Source organism: Malus domestica, chromosome 15 (genome assembly GCF_042453785.1).
Source record: "Malus domestica chromosome 15, GDT2T_hap1".
Lineage (NCBI taxonomy): Eukaryota > Viridiplantae > Streptophyta > Magnoliopsida > Rosales > Rosaceae > Malus > Malus domestica.
This window is the reverse complement of record NC_091675.1, coordinates 26,851,514-26,868,975: the sequence shown is the minus strand read 5'-3', so window position 1 is coordinate 26,868,975 and position 17,462 is coordinate 26,851,514. Positions and strand designations below refer to the sequence as shown.

Sequence of the window (17,462 nt, the reverse complement as noted above, 5' to 3'; positions counted from 1 at the left end):
TTTTTTTTTGGAAGACATAATCTAATGTAGTTAAAAGAGTGCATTTTCGCTCATCACCATAAACTATGGTGTATGCTCATCATGCACCTCATCATCTATCACACGTCTTTTTACCTAATTTCAAAAAATATTGAAAAATAATTAACTATGATTAAAAGAACAAAAATGCTACTCTTACCATTTAATTGTACCATTATGTGTATCATCTCTATAATAAAAATGAGACCCACATGCATTGGCGGGCCTATCTTTAGTCCTGAGATGATACAAATAGTAATACAACTACATTTACGCTTAAATGAAAGGACACGAGGCATATTATAAGGTGTATGGTGAACATACACACTTATGGTGGTAAGCAAAAATACTACCGCAAAAAGTAACAAAACCACTAAACAATGAATTCGGATCCTCTTTGTGTGGATCTCGGAGATCTGTGAATTGTAACCATTCATCGTATATCGTGCGGTCAGAAATCATTTTAAAATTTTTACTTAAAATTGAACACCAAACAATACCAACAAAAATTGACCTTACAATTTAAAGATCTCTAGGAGCCTCACAAAGAGAGGATCATGTTGGCTAAACAGGATCTGGATCCCATCCAGATCCAAATTGTGGAGATCCTATAGATTCTCGTATCTTAGTCATTCATCGTGCATCATGCAGTCAGAAATCAATTGACTTTTTTATTTAAAATTAAATACAAATAGTATCTGATAAAAACTCATCGTACGATCTACGATAAACGGGTAGGATATGAATCTAGATGCCCACAATGGATCCGGAGAGGATCTTCTTCCGGCTAAACAATGGCCACTCTGCACTTTCCACGTCAACATATTGTCCACTCCACCGCACTACAGGCTACAGCCAAGCCCAACTCCCCCCCTAATGACTATTTAACCGGAAAAGTTGCATAAATTACGAACCAACCAACCCAACCCCCAATACGCAGGTTTTTCGTTGGGCGTCGTTTGACGTTATTGTTGTCGTCGTTCCACAGCCCCCATCCAAGCACATGATACATGCGCACAAATCCAGCAATACCCCTTCGCTTCCTGCTAGTGTGCACCCTCGCTGCCTTGCGTGCGCCGGTCGCGCACCCTCCTATCGTGCGCACCCCCTGCCCTCTTCCAAACCCTCCCCTCGAGACGCAGACTCCCACAGCCACCCAATCCACTCGTCGCCAGATCTCGGCCTCGAGCAATCCCACCGCAGCGGCGACAGCAGCAGAAGCCATGTCCAAAGCACGCGTCTACGCCGACGTCAATGTCCTCCGCCCTAAGGAGTACTGGGACTACGAGTCCCTCACCGTCCAATGGGGGTAACCGTTTTTACCTCCCTAATTTTATTGATTTTCTAGATTTTCAATCCAATTCGGGAGCTTTCGTATGCGGATTTATCAGAAAACTGTTGATTTTTTATTTGGATTTCTGAAGCTTGTAGTGGAGTTAAGATACAAAGCAATAGTTAGCTCATTTAGATTAATATATAATTAATTAGGGAATTGATTGTGTATTTACTGTGCTATCTGTGGCAATGATGGGTGCACTACCCTAACCCCCCCCCCTCCCTCCTTTTTTTGTTTTAATACAACTTTTTGTGGGTTTTTTTTATCTTTTGTTTCCAGTGATCAAGATGATTATGAAGTTGTTCGAAAAGTGGGAAGGGGGAAATACAGCGAGGTGTTCGAAGGTATAAATGTCAATACCAACGAGCGCTGTATAATCAAGATCCTCAAGCCTGTTAAGAAAAAGAAGGTAAAGTAATTGCCTTTTAGGATATTCGGGTTTTCGGTTTTGGTGTTTTGTTCGATTCAGTTGCCAATAACCCCATTCTGCACTTTTTAATATGCATTTGTTGTAAGTGCATAATGGCGCGGTTGTGTACTATATCAACTATGTGGATCATTTGTTGTAACATTTAGCACACCATTTCATCTTCGTAGTGGTGTTTGTGCAGATTAAAAGAGAGATCAAAATTCTCCAGAACCTTTGCGGGGGCCCAAATGTTGTCAAGCTTCTTGATATTGTTCGAGATCAGCACTCGAAAACCCCAAGCCTGATTTTTGAGTTTGTGAACAGTACAGATTTCAAAATTTTGTACCCCACACTGACTGATTATGACATACGCTACTACATATATGAGCTTCTTAAGGTAATTATTGTACTTTTAACATGGCATGGTTTGTTATATGAGAGAAGGGGAATTGAGCCTAGATTTTGAGAGAAAGATGTTTAATTTAGAAATGAGAGACCATGCCCTTTCCGCAAGAGATTGTTCTAACTCTGCCAGAAATTCTTTTAAACGTGTGTTTTTTTTTTTTTGGTACCTTCGTGGATGGTCATTGCTTTCTCTCAGGAAGGAGAGATTTTAATCTCTTTGGGGCCGTTTGGGATGACGTATTTCAAAATCAGGGAATTAGTTAATATTATGTTAGTTAAGTTGTTGGATTGGAGTCATTGGATCATTACATAGTATTTGTATATTTTTTATGGAAAGAAGAAAGTAAAACACACAAGGATTTAAATGATTCATCGGATGTAGGCATTTTGAGTTTTATTATTAAGTCTTGAGTCTTCCTTTCAAATCATTTTAATAATGGACCTTAAAGTGCTCTCTGGTGTGCTCTGTTCCAAGTTACTCAGGGATTTTAAATTTCAGTCCATGTGATGGTTTGCACAATGACTAGTATGTCATTTGACTCTGATATGCTCTTGGTCCGTTGTTATGTATGCATTTTTTTAATGGTGGTATGTTAACTCGTGGGAAAGAATTCACACCATGCTTCAACAATTTGCAATTTAATGTCAGCTCAAGCTTAATTACTCAATCCAAGGCATTGCCATCAATTTTTCGATGTGTTATTACGTATAATAAGAATGCTGGGTTAACATTTTTTCTGGACCTATATAAGTACTGGCGAAATTAAGGTCCAAGTAGTGTGTAATTTTGCCTTTTATAAGTTAATTATTTTTCATTTCAGGCGTTAGATTACTGCCATTCGCAAGGAATAATGCATAGGGATGTCAAGCCTCACAACGTTATGATAGACCATGAATTGCGCAAACTTCGCTTGATAGACTGGGGTCTTGCTGAATTTTACCACCCTGGCAAGGAATACAATGTCCGCGTAGCATCCAGGTAATAATTTATGGTAAATTGGTAATATAGGACTAATGCCGATTCTTAGTAGTGGGTCATTTAGAAAACATGCATGTTAATGAATGAATGTTGAAAGATGAATTGTTTGAGTAGAACAAATATGTCATCTAAATTAGTAATGATCAGGTTAGGTGGCTAGGATGAAATTTTTCTTAAGTAGGTTGTTTCTTGCACATTCTTCAATAATTTTAGCATTGTGACTCTGTGAGGGTTCCTTTTGAGGGGTTTTTTTTTTTTTTTTTTTTTTTTTCCCACATCCTTCAGTTTATATATTCATCTTTGTGAGATGATTGAAATGTCTTTCCTTGTTTTTTCTAGATATTTTAAGGGCCCTGAACTTCTAGTTGACCTGCAAGATTATGACTATTCTTTGGACATGTGGAGCCTTGGCTGTATGTTTGCGGGAATGGTGAGAATTACAGTTACTGTATTCTGATCAGATTTGTTACTTGAACTCCAGAATGTGCTTGTGTTTAGAAAATCATATAATCAGGTCTTTTTGCTCGTCATTACTTGTTTTTGTGTAGATATTTCGCAAGGAACCTTTCTTTTATGGTCATGACAACCATGACCAGCTGGTCAAAATTGCCAAGGTAATGTACTTGTTTAGATGGCATAACTTGTTCTGTATGCACGTTATAGCTACTGTTGGAATTCCTGAAAAAAATCAAATTAGTGGTTTATGTTGGTTTATGTTTATACACAACTACTTGCACTACAGTGTTATATAATCTAATGTAGTTTCACATTAGCGCTTACGAACATGCATGGACTCACACTCATACACATATGGCCTAATGACTTAATGTGTACATTATATATGGTCTAACCAGTATCGTTTGGTGTAACGTCCTTTCTAATGAATTGTAGTACTTCATATGTATTTCTAGGTACTTGGGACTGATGAGCTGAATGCATATCTGAGCAAGTATCATTTAGAGCTTGATCCTCAACTTGATGCTCTGGTTGGGAGGTACATTGAGCAAAATTCTCTTCTAAGGGATGATAATAAAATAATAGGTCAATTCTGTGAATTCTTTGTGGAAATATCTTTAGCATGCGACTGCAATGGTTCCATCTTCCGCTTGAAAGTGTTGCAGTGTAACTTATAAAACGAAAAAAAAAAGGTGGTGCGGGTTACAAGTGCAAATGTAACCCTGCCAAGTAATAAATAATGTAAAATTAGTATCTCTATACATGTATTGATGCGTTGCTACACTACTGCAGGCACAGCAGGAAGCCCTGGTCTAAGTTTATTAATGCAGATAATCAACATCTAGTTTCTCCAGAGGTCACTTGCTCTATTTTGCTTGGAATTATTTACACTAATAGCTCTTTAGTTATTCACATTATATGTCATTTAAACATGCCAAAACGGTTTTTTATTCCTTTTGTATTATACAAATGTCAACTCAAAGGTAATTGATATGCAGGCCATCGATTTTCTGGATAAACTTCTTCGGTATGATCATCAAGACAGACTAACTGCAAAAGAGGCAATGGTAAATCTACCCTGCTTTCACAATTTAGCATTTAGTTGTTTGTAGTCAGGCTGAATGAGGGCAACACAGTTCATTCCTCATTTTCCTTTCATTTTATTGACATCTCGATAGCTTTTACCATCATTTTGTGGATGATAAAAAGTAGCTGACGGTGGTAAATCCTGCAGGGCCATCCATATTTCTCTCAAGTGAGGGCAGCCGAAAGCAGCAGGATGCGGACGTAATTGCTCGATTAGTCCGATTACATAGACTAGAGGTCCATTGCTATTTGGAATTGGGAGTGTTATTTATCTGAAAATCATCACTGTGGTTTGCCATTGTCAACTGTTGTATGTTTAAAACTGATTGTATGTTTTCATGGTCATTTAAACAAGTTTTCTTTCAATATTTCTGCTTAATTCTATAAACCAAATTAAACCAATGCATACCCTCATTCGCCAAGCAATGCCATTGCCAACATTATGCCACTATTTTCAGCGATGCTTCTCACCTCCGATCCTTTATTCTATATTCGATGGAGAAAATAACCCCGACATTTCGACCGCTTAGAATATTTGATATTTATCAATTTTCTTGTTTCGATTCATTTCATGAACAAAGACCATCGACATCACTGCCTACACCGTCACTCTAGCAGCCCCACCACCATCACATGTGGTGTAGCCGCCACTACCCCCATCGGCCAGCCACTATTAAAGCTCCCTATATTGAATTCATATAAAGATCACTCCTACAGTGGCTGCTCCTGTTTACCAAATAAAAACTTGATAAAACCTGGAATGCTAATCCAGCATTTCCAGTGTCCAGCGTGACAAATTAACTAGCGAAAGCAATTTAACGACAAATCAACTTTCTGAAGCTTGTATAAAATGGGAATTTTCGGTATAGGCAGGAATTTGACTATCAAAACAGAAAGCAGAACACGATGAACACCAAGATTCCATGAAACACAGCTCTTTTCAAGAGTTATACCACCAACATCCATGATCATTCAAGACCGAGTTTCAGTTCAACAAGGAGATATATCTCTCTCTCTCTCCCTCACACACACACACACACACACACACACACACACAAAAACAACTCCACAAGCAAGTATTAAATAGCTATCATTCTAGATGAACTCTTGGTAAATTCATTCCACGCTTTAATATAGAGGGCCACGACATTCATAATCCGTCCCTGCGACTTCTTATCAAATGTTCTTTCATTTCTTGAGATGAGGGAAACAAGCGTAGACATCAGACTTGGGATGCTTTGCCTCAGCATGTTCCCTGCACTTCACTTCCGATGTGGTGCACATAAATGCTTGCATGCACACCTTACACTGCATTCAACATATAATCATCGTCATATTAAAGCAGATGAAGTAGAAAATGCATTAGCTCACCTGAGGAGCAATTAGATTTGATTACATCGATCGACCAACAATTAATTGTACTATATGTTAACTGTCTTAGCCCCAAAACTCAAATATATTGATCGACCAGGTCTTCATCAATAACTACCAACAATCGACATTATATAATAACATACTCTTGCGACCGCTGCACATGCAAACTGATGGCACAGACTTCATTTGTGACTGAAACACAATCTTCCCACCCCAAAAGAAAAATCTCTCGGATGTAGGTTGAAACTGAAAGGCTCTCATAAATTATATGCAAAGTCATCTTGACCAATACATGATAATCACTATCACCTCAAACTTTTGACAAAGTAACTGAATTTATCTTTCTACCGGTCACACAAGGAGCCGATTTTATCACAAAGTACCCCAAAAAGAGGAAGAAAACAAATTTAACATTCCCTGATAACCCACTTGCAATTACATTCCATTTAAACAAGTAGGAACGAAAGCACACATTCTAAACCGATCGCGACTAATACCAAAAGACATGACAAATGGTTTTCTGAATTAACCATGAATCATATCATCACCAAACCAATTAGTTGAAGCAATTACCTGGATAGACATGGCTTTCTCGTTTGTTTTAAGCTGACTTCCTGTGCAAATCAAACAATTTACCCAATTGTATTAGACCAACAACTAGATCTAACCATAATCCCCAATTGGAGCTACTAAACATAAAACTTGAATTTTCTTTTTCTTCTATTTTCTCACAATGGACAATTTTCAGTGAAATTTTACACATAATCATCCCCAAATAAGCTTGCAAGCAATTAAAACCGAATTCTAAATGAAAATTTTGTATTTTTTTTAATTTCTGTATCAAATGAAAAGGGTAATTTACATCTGTGAAAAAAGGGGAAAAAAGAAGATGAAAATATTTACCTTTGCCGGCAGCCTTCTGCTTCTCCAAGTTCTTCTCGCGCGCCATCTTGGCCTTCTGACCGTTGCCTCCTCCCATGGCGTGTGGTAAATCGAAAGAAAGGGTGAGGAGCTGGAAACCCTAATTTGGCAATTGAGCTCTGTGCCTCTTAGGCAGAAAGGGGGAGCAATTATTGGGTGCGAGCCGAATTACTTTTCCATGAGTTTCCTTCCGTCACGGTAGTTGGCTAGTGAGCTATAATTGCTTTGCCACCAACGGCACGTGACCGGCACGATCCTTATATTTGGAAATTCACGAATTTATATCTCTTTTTAAAAAATTCAAAATCTCAATTGTATGACTTATGTTTGGAAATTCATACTATTCTAGATAACATTGATTTACAACTTATTTTTATATATCATTTATGTGCTTCGATTAGAGATTGTTGAATCAAAATATTAAATGATTTTCTCTTTATGTTGAAGGTAACAGAATTTTAAGTATAATACTAAAGAGATCAAATTTTTAAACTAAATTTTGTAAACCAAATAATGTGGTTATTGATGATTTGATTATTATTTAAGTATTGATTAACGTGTTCATTTTCTATTGGTGACACATTATTTGATTTGTAAATTCAATTTAATAGTTTGATCTTTCTAGCATTAATTTTTTTTTAATTGTAATTCACATGTTTTTGTACTAGTCCTTGAGACTATACCTTCTATGAAGCATGATGTTGTCACACTGTCAATTATTAACGACAGACTTACAAGACAAATATGGTACCCAAATGATAACTGTCACGTGTCACTTAGTTTTTTGTGTTAAAACATGTTACTTAGTAATACGGTTTAATAATATTTTTCTTCACTTATAAATTGGTTATTGTACGTGGAGTTTGATGGACTTTTGTTGACTCTATGTTGACCCTAGAAGTTACAAGACATGTGTGATATGTAGACTGAATAACCATTGAGCAAACTATGTCCTCATGTTGATGCGGGCGTTCCAATTCCCAACCAAACTCAGTTAGGCGAATGAAATGACTGTGGTGATGCAGTTACGAAACATGCTGATGACTTCTGTATCGAGCAACTTTGACCAAAGAAGGAACACTCTCAACCTAAGATTCTAGAACCTGAAGATAAGGGTATGCAATTCAATACTAGGTTCAGGATCTTCTACACCAGGTTCGGCAACTTTAACTATATTTGTGAACATAGTCACGCCCCGCATCGGAGTTGGTGGAAAAATCGAACTCGAATTCGGAACACAAGCTGAAAATAAAATAAACAAAGTTGAAGCTAAAACTGGGTGAAAACTATAAAATTTCTCATAAACAAAAAAAAACTCAAGAATTCTTTACAAGGCTTAAATAAATAAATATACCCTCTAGCCTCATATCTAATTCACTTTCAAAACATCTACCCATTCAACTGTTTAGTTCGTAAACTTGGATAACAATAAGGGGTGAGCTTCAATAGCTCAGTAGGGACATAACATTACCACGATAAATTGTCCAAACTAAATTAAGTGTCATAATATCATACATAATCAGATATCAAATCATTATCGATAACAATGCATACTCTTCATCTATACCCGTTAATTTGAATAACAAAACACCCAAACCTCGTATGTCTCATTCCGTACTTATACCACTTGGTACCAAGTAACTAATTATATGAACTAACTCCCCTAACACAGCCATCCCAATCTCCCACCTCTATTCTTGTGAATCCATAACATATCCATTCACTTGCTATTGTTCTTTCAAATCACAATGTTCATCTCTCAATCTCCAAGTCGTCCCTCACATAAAGATCGTCTTCACCGCCGATTACATAAAGAGTGTCATAGAAAATCCAATCTATCCCCCTAAGATGTTGATAGAATTCATTTTCTTTGTCATATATACTCACACCACTTCCATCGCCATGTTGCCACCACCACCTTATTATGACCATCTTCTCTACACCCGCCACCACCACTGTCACCGTCGTTGCCATCATTGTCATTGCCATGAGCATCATTGCTACTCCTACCATAACCACCGCCTACACTACCGAACACCACCCCACCAAGACAATCACCACGTGACATTTCCACCACCATCGTATAAGACTACTTTGTCATAGTCATGATCACCAATTCAATAATGAAACTTAAAAATAATATTGCTTTATTTATGAATGGTGATTATAAATTTCATGATAATCCACATAGTTCTAGAAAATTCTAGCATGAAACTCTCTAGAATTCTACAAAGTCTATCGTGTAACTCTTTTCTTTTTCATAAAAGTACATCATTATAAGTCTACTAAATCCGTGAAAGTCTACCACTTAAAAAAAATCAACTCCATTTAAATTTTAATACAATGCACCCGTCAAGTGAGAAGAATTAGATTCAAATTTCGATAGAGGTTTCACAAACAAACATATATTTTTGTTCTTTGTTTAAAAAAAAATAAAAAGCAACCACTTAGCACTACAATCTAATAGTATTAATTTTAACTTATAAGTGAAAGGTCTTCAATTCAATTATCGCTAAAGACGAATTTGAACTATATTATTACTGGCTTATTGTGAGGTTTAATCCACTCCCCCACCCTTTTAATATAAATAATATCATATGCTCAAAAACAAAAAAACAAAAAAAAAAAAAAAAAAAAGAGAAAGAGGAAAGAACGATCGTAATGAACAGAAGAGCCCGGGTAGCGGAACTTCCTCTCGAAACGACGACGCGTCCAGCTTCCTCTACAGTTGTACTACTCAGTCACAAGCTCCGCTCCTTTTACAGTTAACAGGCCGAGAGAGCCCATCTCCATGTACGAACCTTGAAGTTTCAAAAATCCTCCCCAAATTCCATAATCCATTGACAGATCTCTCAACTCCCAATCCGCACCAATGCCTCCTCCAATCTCCGAGATCCGAAGCTTCTCGCTCTGATCGATTCCAAGAAGCTCCGAATCGGAATCAATGGCGGTGGTGATTGAGAGCTCCGTTTGGGAACCGAATCCCGGCGTATACATATTCATCTTCCTGGCCTCTCTCTTCTCCATCATCGTCTTCCCTTATGCTTCTAGCAGCGGCAGCAGCAGCAGCTCCGGCAAAGCTCCGTCGCTCTTCGACCATGGAATCTCCCCCACCGCTTCCTCTCTGCGCTTCCAGCGCAACTTCCTTCTCATCTATTCTCTCGCCTCGGGTCCGTACTCCTAAGGACGTCGTTTATTATTCCCTTCCACTTCCAGATGGATCTTCTCTGTTTAAATTCAGATTTGTTTGGTTGCCGAGAAAGTTGAACTCAACTTACGTAGAAATTTATATTTTTATACTTCCATTTTGTCATTGCTCAAACTGAAAATCGCATTTTAATAATCTAACTTAGAAATTTAGCTATTAAATTTCAATCACTGATCGGATACTTTTGTACTTTGATGACGCCAGGTATGGAAGGAGTGTGGTCTGTATTTGGAGAGTTCGAATTAGCTTACTACGGTTTGAGCAGAAAGCAAATGATGTTTTCTCTCTGTGTTGGATTTGCAGCATCTCTCATTGTTGGTTCTTTCTTAGGCGTGCTTTCGGATTTAATGTGAGTGTTGATTTTTAGCTAAAATTGTCAGTCTTGTTTCTTGTTTTTTATTCGGATGCCCAATTTTAAACCCTAATCAATTTCCCTTTGTTGTTGTTTTGTAATTTCTGTAGAGGTCCAAAGAAAGTTTGCATCCTCTTTTGCATTCTACATCTCTTTCTTGGCTTGTGGAAGAGAATTACTGATCACCCGAGCATTTTGGTGGCGAGAATTTGCTTGTCTCTCACAGCTTCTATTTTTTCATTCAGTTTTGAGACGTGGATGGTAGTTCAACACGAAGAGGTTGTTAAGAAATGTCGTCTTTCAGATTTGATTTGTGTGCAGCAATTAGTCGAGGAAATGAAATGGTTAATATGTAGGCTTTGTGTTTGCAGCAAGGGCACAGGCAAGATATGTTGAGTGAGACGTTCTGGTTAATGAGTTTCTTTGAGGCTGCATCTCTTATTGGAAGTCAGGTGCTTTCAAATTGGCTCATTGGTGACAATTTGGAGAAAAACATGGCTTCTCATTCTATTACAGCCGTCTTCTTGGCAATACTTGGCTTAGTCTGTCTCCTGAGAGGATGGACACAAACCCCACAAAAAGTAGCTCTTAAGGAGTATAGGGCATCTTTCTCTGCATATATTTTTGGTGGTAAGATTCCATTTTGTTTATAAACTTCCGTCTACTAAATATACTCAAAAACAAATTATACTGCTTCGATACATTCATTATGAAAATTAATCAGTTATTAAATGAGGTTGATTGAGACTGAATGTATAATCATTTAAGATTTGTCAAAGTTAGATGCTTTCTATTTGTGCAAAACTCTATTCATGGGGACCAAACTCCTATTTGCATTGCACTTTATTTCTTTCGTTGTTTATGTTTGCCTCCATTGACACTCAGCTGTATATACTTGCCCCTCCGATGATACTTCTTGTTTTTGTTTCACCATTTTTATTCCGTCTTGAATAGTTAAGTCACTGATGTCATCTTTCCTTTGATGGGATGAGTACTTGTAGAGCATTTTCACACTGTTTATCTGGAAGTTTTGTTTTATAAAGTTCCCTGTTTCTCATAACTGATTATTTGCCAGTTAGAGGTTTGATTATGTGATGGGTTCTCATAAAAGTATTTAGCTGCTCTTCTGCATATGCTTTACATGTCATGGTGTGAACTATAGGCGTAAGCTTTAGCTATGAAGTTGAGGTTTATTCTTACTGTTGTGACTTTGTACGATTGCCAGATAAAAGAATATGGCTTTTGGCATGGGCACAAGCTTGTCTTCACTTCTCTATAGCAGTCTTCTGGATACTATGGGCCCCTACAATAGTGGTATGGTTATCTATAATTAAAATTAAACTATTTAATAGAAGTGAAAGTAACCATGCTTAATATCTGAAGGACTTTGAACTTTGCACTAATGAGATTCTTTTCTTTACTCCATAAATTGAATAAACAATTCTTTCTTGGTTTCTTCCATCTGGGTTAATTTAAAAGATGTATTTGAAGTTTTGGACCTTGGATATCTCTTGAGACTTGAGGGTTTCATTTTCTTCCTATAATTTTAATAACAACATGATTTTAGGCTGATGGACGAGAAGTGCACCTAGGGTTGATATATCCATGTTTTCTGGGCTCAAGAATGCTTGGAAGCACAGTATTTCCGTGGCTGAATAGTGGACTGTCATCCCTTAGAACTGAGGATTGCCTAGTATATGCATTCATCATACTGGGGCTTGTATTGTCCATAACAGCTTATGATTATCAGGTAAAGATGTTTCTGTTTTGGAATATTTGAGAAATATAATATCACTCCTGTTTGATGCTGCTTGTTCAGAAGTTTAAACTTTTAAACGCCGATATGCAATATGCAGGAAATTGGAGTTTTAGTGACACTGTTTTGCATATTTCACGCTGGTCTCGGGGTGGTTTTGCCTTCACTTGCCAGATTGAGGACCATGTAAATTAAACAAGTGCTCTTTCTTTCTAGTAGCTGATATCTCCTCTCAATTTTTGTTCCGTGGATTTTTATTACATAGTTTTTGTGCTTTTACTTGTTTGTTCACAGGTATGTACCTAATGCACTCCGTGGAGGGATGATAAGCCTTTCTCAAGCACCTGCAAATGCAGCAATTCTGCTTTTTCTGGTGCAAGTAAGTGTTTCTTCCTGGAATCACTTCGACATAGAAAAAGAAAACATATAATTAAGCATCTCCCGCAGCCACCGTAATAGAAAGTCCATTTGACTGGTGATTTCCATCATGGAGATTATTGATTTGGCATTCATCCACTGACTTTTATTGCTACGGTGGTATTGATGCAGGGGAAATATTACCATAACATTGGTAATTCAACAATCATTGCTTTTGCTGCCCTTGGGCTATTCACAGCAGCTGGTTGCATGCATGTCTTGAAGCGATGGGGGAAGCAACCATATCACAACTGGCATAAATTGTGATGTTTTTACCCAATCATCACCGAGCTTATCGGCTGAGTTGGAGAATCCTGATCATCAATTGCTCAGTCCCTGACTAGCACAATGAGTGTGTTTAAAGAAAAAATTATGTGGCTTTGAATCTGCACTGAGGTATGCCACTATAGAAGAATATAAATATTGGAAGAAAGTGTGAAAGATTAGATTGATATGGTCTTGTATACTCCTTAGGGATCAACTGACTGACTGCAAGGCGGAAATCAATTATCGGTTCCTTGTCACTCAGTTCGATTCAAGTTGCCAAATCCATCTCGCACGCTCAACTTTCAGGGCACGTCTGCTGGTTAGTCAGGAGAAGAGCAAGGGATTACATGTTTACTAGTAGATTTTACAAGTTTATTATCGGCACCGTTGCGGTTTAGGGATTTATAAATCGACAGTAGCTGAGAGCTGCAAATCTCTGCCATCCTCGTTCCGAAGATCTATTTTTTCATTTTTTGTTATGTAGATTGTAATATTTATGCCCCGAAGTGACATAATTGACATTATATGACATTATACTTCAGCCAAAATTGTACTTGCTGTTATTGCATGGACAACTGAAAATACATGCTATTTTTACCTGCTACACATGATTTATTTAATTCGGTTGCTAGATGAGATACAAGATGTCAACACGACGGAAAATTTCTCAAGATTCCGATCTATAACACGAAAGACCCCTGCCGCCGGCCGTTGTTGTGTGCTTAATGCTCAAGTGAAGATAAAATTTGAGCATTATACAACAATATATTAGCAACTAATCCTCCTGTTCTTGATCCCTGATCCACTTTGTAGCTACCCATTTTTCCCCTTCGATTACAGGACAGCTCCCGTGTAATGCTAACTGCAGAGGCATCAAGCCAATTACGAAATTAGAACGGATGATTAAACAGAAATTGTATAGGAACGTTTAACTGTTACCGATTTGGTGCACAACGTATTGTATAAAGACACCGACAAAATAAATGAATAATTTCTCTCGGACAGAATGATATACAGCAGTCGGGATAAATTTCACGAGACAAGCTGCGGCAAACGTTTTTTCTTTCTGTTTTTCATCGATGATTCTGGAAATGATGGTAATAATAGTGACAATGGGAAGCAAAACAACACTAACCATATCAATTGTACCATTTGGAAGCAATGAATAAAACAGAAGTCCATCCCCTTTCCGTGGCTTCACTTTCAAACCAACACATTCCCGAAAATCATAGGTTCCATCCGTGTTTGAGCCATTCTGCAGATCAAATGCAGGATGATCAATAATTAACAAACCAAAAAGGCAAAGAGAAGCACAGAGGTCTTGACCTTACCTCGTAAGGAAACATGGTTTCACCGCCTTCTTGAACATCACTTAAATACAACAAGAATGATGCAACCTGCACAAGTTCAAATATGACTCTTTCAGAGCTTTTGGTAAATAAACAGTACAATTCTATCAAATCTCTAGCTTGGTAACGATATTATTTGAGAAAATTCAAGAACTTGTCATAGAACATCTTTTTGTGACTTAAGACATGAAAACCATCACATCTGTTTGGTTTCGAACTAGCTAATCCAATTTATCCAGGTAGCATACACCGATATGTTTCAAAGTGACCTACTGTGCTTTCCATCCCAACTGTAGTAGTTGTGCAAAGGTAGCAAATAAAACATTGAGGTTTATCTTTGCCTAGTTTTATCTGTCTAGACGTGGGAGTGCTAGTGTATCGGTGATACACAACCACAAACGTTATGATCATGAAACCAACAAAGGCCAATTGAAAATGCATGTATTATGCTGAAGATGTACCCTTTGGCTCTTCTGAGGACCATATTGATCAGGGTGGAATGCATCATAATGAGAATTATACTTCTGCCCGATCTCATAGCGCAAGATGTTAAATGCCTGAAACATGATGATATCCTCAGCTCAGACAATTTTACAAACTGGCCTGAAATAAAAGGTTAACTAATTCAACAAAAGGGTCAGCGACTTTCAGCAACACTGCACCGATTTCATTTATCTATGTTTCTATTGGGTGGTGGGCACGTAACAGAAAAACATAGACATGTGAGGAACAGAACCAAAAATCCATAAAAATAACTAGTATGTAAATGTAAAGTCTTCTCATCTAATCTAACAGGATTATTTTGCAACAACCCTTCTTAACCCAGTTTGCGCTTGCAGAACAACTATATTACAAGTTCAAGGAATATAATTTGGCAACACAATGTATGATATTTAACTTCATGCTGTCAGCTTGGACATGACTGAAAAAGTTCCATAAGTATTGCTTACAACGAAACATGACAAGCCATTATGATCTTTGTATAGATATAGATAAAGAAATGACGAGGATGATAATCACAAGCTCAAAAACTATAACTAAACAGTACCTCTCCATGTGTCCTGGGAAGCATTGTAGCCCTTGCAATCTTTTCCTCAATCACATCCAAAGTCCCGGATTTATCATCAGAAGCGGAAAGAAACACGCCCGAACTGCTTCAAAATACCATGTAAGCATATGATATGTAGCATCTATAACTGCTCATCTTTACAAAAACTACTTACATGTGAACCCGAATCACATTAAATGCTATTTTTTTCTAAGCTTATATCAACAATCAACAATAAAAATGGGATGCATAACCAGTACTAATAGTGCAAATCCTGAAAAGGGGTTTGCTGATTCACCACAACAAATGTTGAAAATGTACCTTGTTCGTATATCCTTTGTGCTTTCCTCTGTCTCTCCTTCTCGCAAAGCCAAAATCGATGGTTTAAGGCGTGGTTTTGCCAAACCGATTATGCTTTCGCATTGCTCCGCAGTTGCAAAATTAGGAAAATATAATGCTCGCGGATACCAACTCAAAACCTATAAGCAGTTCATATGCCCCCATTTCTTGTCAGCTAATCAAAATTCAATCTTTGATTACAACCCTAAATTGATCAAACTGTTCATAACAATCCAAGCAAAAAACATTAAAAAGCAATAGAAACCTGGAAGGGAATGGAAGTTAAAGAATCGTCACCGGTCTTGCCATAAGGCATCGAATTGTACTCTGTCTCCAACAGTCTCGCTCTCAGCCTATTACCACCACCACTCACATGCTGCCAAAAAATTCAAAAATAATCTAGTCAATTTTGAAAAATTGAAAAACCCCATTAAAGTTGTTGATCAAAATAAAAAACCCAATAGAGGAAACGGGGAAATTTTACCTGGGAGAGGAGGGAGGAGCCAAAGAAGCCAGCAAGGAAGAAGAAGGAGCAGAAGATCAAAGTGGTGGGCAACCCGAGTATGCCCTTGAACTTGAACTTGGAGCTCCAATTCCCTTTCCCACTTTTGGGTCTCATCGGTAATTTCACTTCCCTTCCCTTCCAATGCTGCTGCTGGCGAATTGGCAATGGCGGTGGTGATTGGTGGCTTTTATCTGGTCTCTTCTGTGTTAACAGTCACTCAAATACTGACTAATTGCAGGGTCACAGTCGAGCTTGTAGAGTAAGCAACCCGCCTTCTTTTGATTCTAATTGCACGCACGGCACCGCGGAGGTTGGTGTTGAGAAAGACTGGGATTTTGTGATTTGAATTATTTACAAAATTACTGGGGGTGCTAAATTTTTAAGATGTGGGATTTGCAGAAATTTTTTCAATACGACAGGAATATGATTCAGTAAAAATATAATTAGCTGGAAGCATGTAAAAAAAAAAAATTAATTAATTGTATTATTACACTTATATATTCAGCCGTGTTATCAGCACACGAAAAGTTCGGAATTTTGGAGATTTGGAAATTGGAATCCAATGGTGACTAGGAATACAGAATTGTGCGTCTCTTTCTGACAAAATTGGTAGGCAATGTGGCGTGGAGCATCTTCTTCTTTTTGGCTACGCGGTTTCACTGTTCAGTTTTCCACTTTCTTGTGGAGTCCAGTCTCAACAGTTCAATGGAGTCAAGTCTCAACGGCTCAATGTAATCATAATCAAAATGTTACTATTAAACTACGCGATATTTTTCTTTGACAAAACTAATATTCTCAAATCAGCTTCGGGGCAACATGTTGAAGTGTTTGTTAAACTATTAGTCTTCTCTTCCCTCCCCTCCCCTTGCATCCGCACCGTCGTCCCCCTCCCCCTCCTGATGGGTGGTTTTGAGCGCTTCATCCTCTTATCCCTTTCCGGTGTCTCCCCACCATTTTGTGAGCCTCCCACCAAGATACGGGCCATGCCTCCTCCCAAGGTCATATTCCTTGATTTGGGGCTAGATCCCTGGTTGCTGGTTGGATGGATGACTTCATTATTTCGATACACATTTTGTGTATTTAGTTGTCTTAAAATTATCAAGAAAAATATCATTCATCTAAAGCAAAGTCATAAACATTCTGCTCACAAACTTACAAGCCAGACATAGCAAAGCTCAAGTTTGGCTCGTTTATTATATGAACTCGAACTGTGTTCTCAGGACAAGGGCCAATACCC

The 17,462-nt window shown here is 37.8% G+C and overlaps 4 protein-coding genes across 6 annotated transcripts; 2 read left to right on the top strand and 2 right to left on the bottom strand.

Annotated features, from left to right (window-relative positions):
* The first annotated feature begins 938 nt into the window (after positions 1-938).
* LOC103401481 (casein kinase II subunit alpha-2-like) lies at positions 939-5,057 on the top strand. Its single transcript, XM_017323325.3, has 10 exons — positions 939-1,327; positions 1,634-1,763; positions 1,966-2,160; positions 2,990-3,147; positions 3,487-3,577; positions 3,696-3,761; positions 4,059-4,141; positions 4,396-4,459; positions 4,602-4,670; positions 4,838-5,057. The coding sequence occupies exons 1-10, from the start codon at positions 1,029-1,031 to the stop codon at positions 4,892-4,894; spliced, it is 1,212 nt and encodes a 403-aa protein (XP_017178814.3). The 5' UTR covers positions 939-1,028; the 3' UTR covers positions 4,895-5,057.
* Positions 5,058-5,608: 551 nt separating this feature from the next.
* Positions 5,609-7,236, bottom strand: LOC103401482 (uncharacterized protein At2g23090). The gene is made up of 3 exons (XM_008340191.4): positions 6,967-7,236; positions 6,637-6,677; positions 5,609-5,997 (listed from the first exon to the last, which is right to left on the bottom strand). Exons 1-3 carry the CDS (start codon positions 7,040-7,042, stop codon positions 5,878-5,880), a joined length of 237 nt encoding a protein of 78 aa, XP_008338413.1. The 5' UTR covers positions 7,043-7,236; the 3' UTR covers positions 5,609-5,877.
* Positions 7,237-9,605: 2,369 nt separating this feature from the next.
* LOC103401484 (uncharacterized) lies at positions 9,606-13,588 on the top strand. 2 transcript variants are annotated; one of them, XR_523897.4, is made up of 10 exons: positions 9,609-10,154; positions 10,397-10,541; positions 10,655-10,823; positions 10,916-11,174; positions 11,770-11,858; positions 12,112-12,294; positions 12,401-12,486; positions 12,595-12,679; positions 12,850-13,113; positions 13,192-13,588. XR_523897.4 is itself a non-coding variant. In XM_008340195.4 (9 exons), the coding sequence occupies exons 1-9, from the start codon at positions 9,929-9,931 to the stop codon at positions 12,982-12,984; spliced, it is 1,377 nt and encodes a 458-aa protein (XP_008338417.3). In that variant the 5' UTR covers positions 9,606-9,928; the 3' UTR covers positions 12,985-13,588. The 2 variants fall into 2 exon arrangements, 1 of the variants encoding a protein (XP_008338417.3); XM_008340195.4 differs by having other exon boundaries at positions 9,606-10,154; positions 12,850-13,588.
* On the bottom strand, positions 13,522-16,929 carry LOC103401483 (probable prolyl 4-hydroxylase 9). 2 transcript variants are annotated; one of them, XM_008340192.4, is made up of 8 exons: positions 16,205-16,929; positions 15,986-16,096; positions 15,703-15,860; positions 15,382-15,484; positions 14,795-14,890; positions 14,316-14,381; positions 14,120-14,239; positions 13,522-13,846 (listed from the first exon to the last, which is right to left on the bottom strand). In XM_008340192.4, exons 1-8 carry the CDS (start codon positions 16,337-16,339, stop codon positions 13,760-13,762), a joined length of 876 nt encoding a protein of 291 aa, XP_008338414.1. In that variant the 5' UTR covers positions 16,340-16,929; the 3' UTR covers positions 13,522-13,759. The 2 variants fall into 2 exon arrangements, with proteins under 2 accessions (XP_008338414.1, XP_008338415.1); XM_008340193.4 differs by lacking the exon at positions 14,795-14,890 and having other exon boundaries at positions 16,205-16,838.
* Positions 16,930-17,462: the final 533 nt, after the last annotated feature.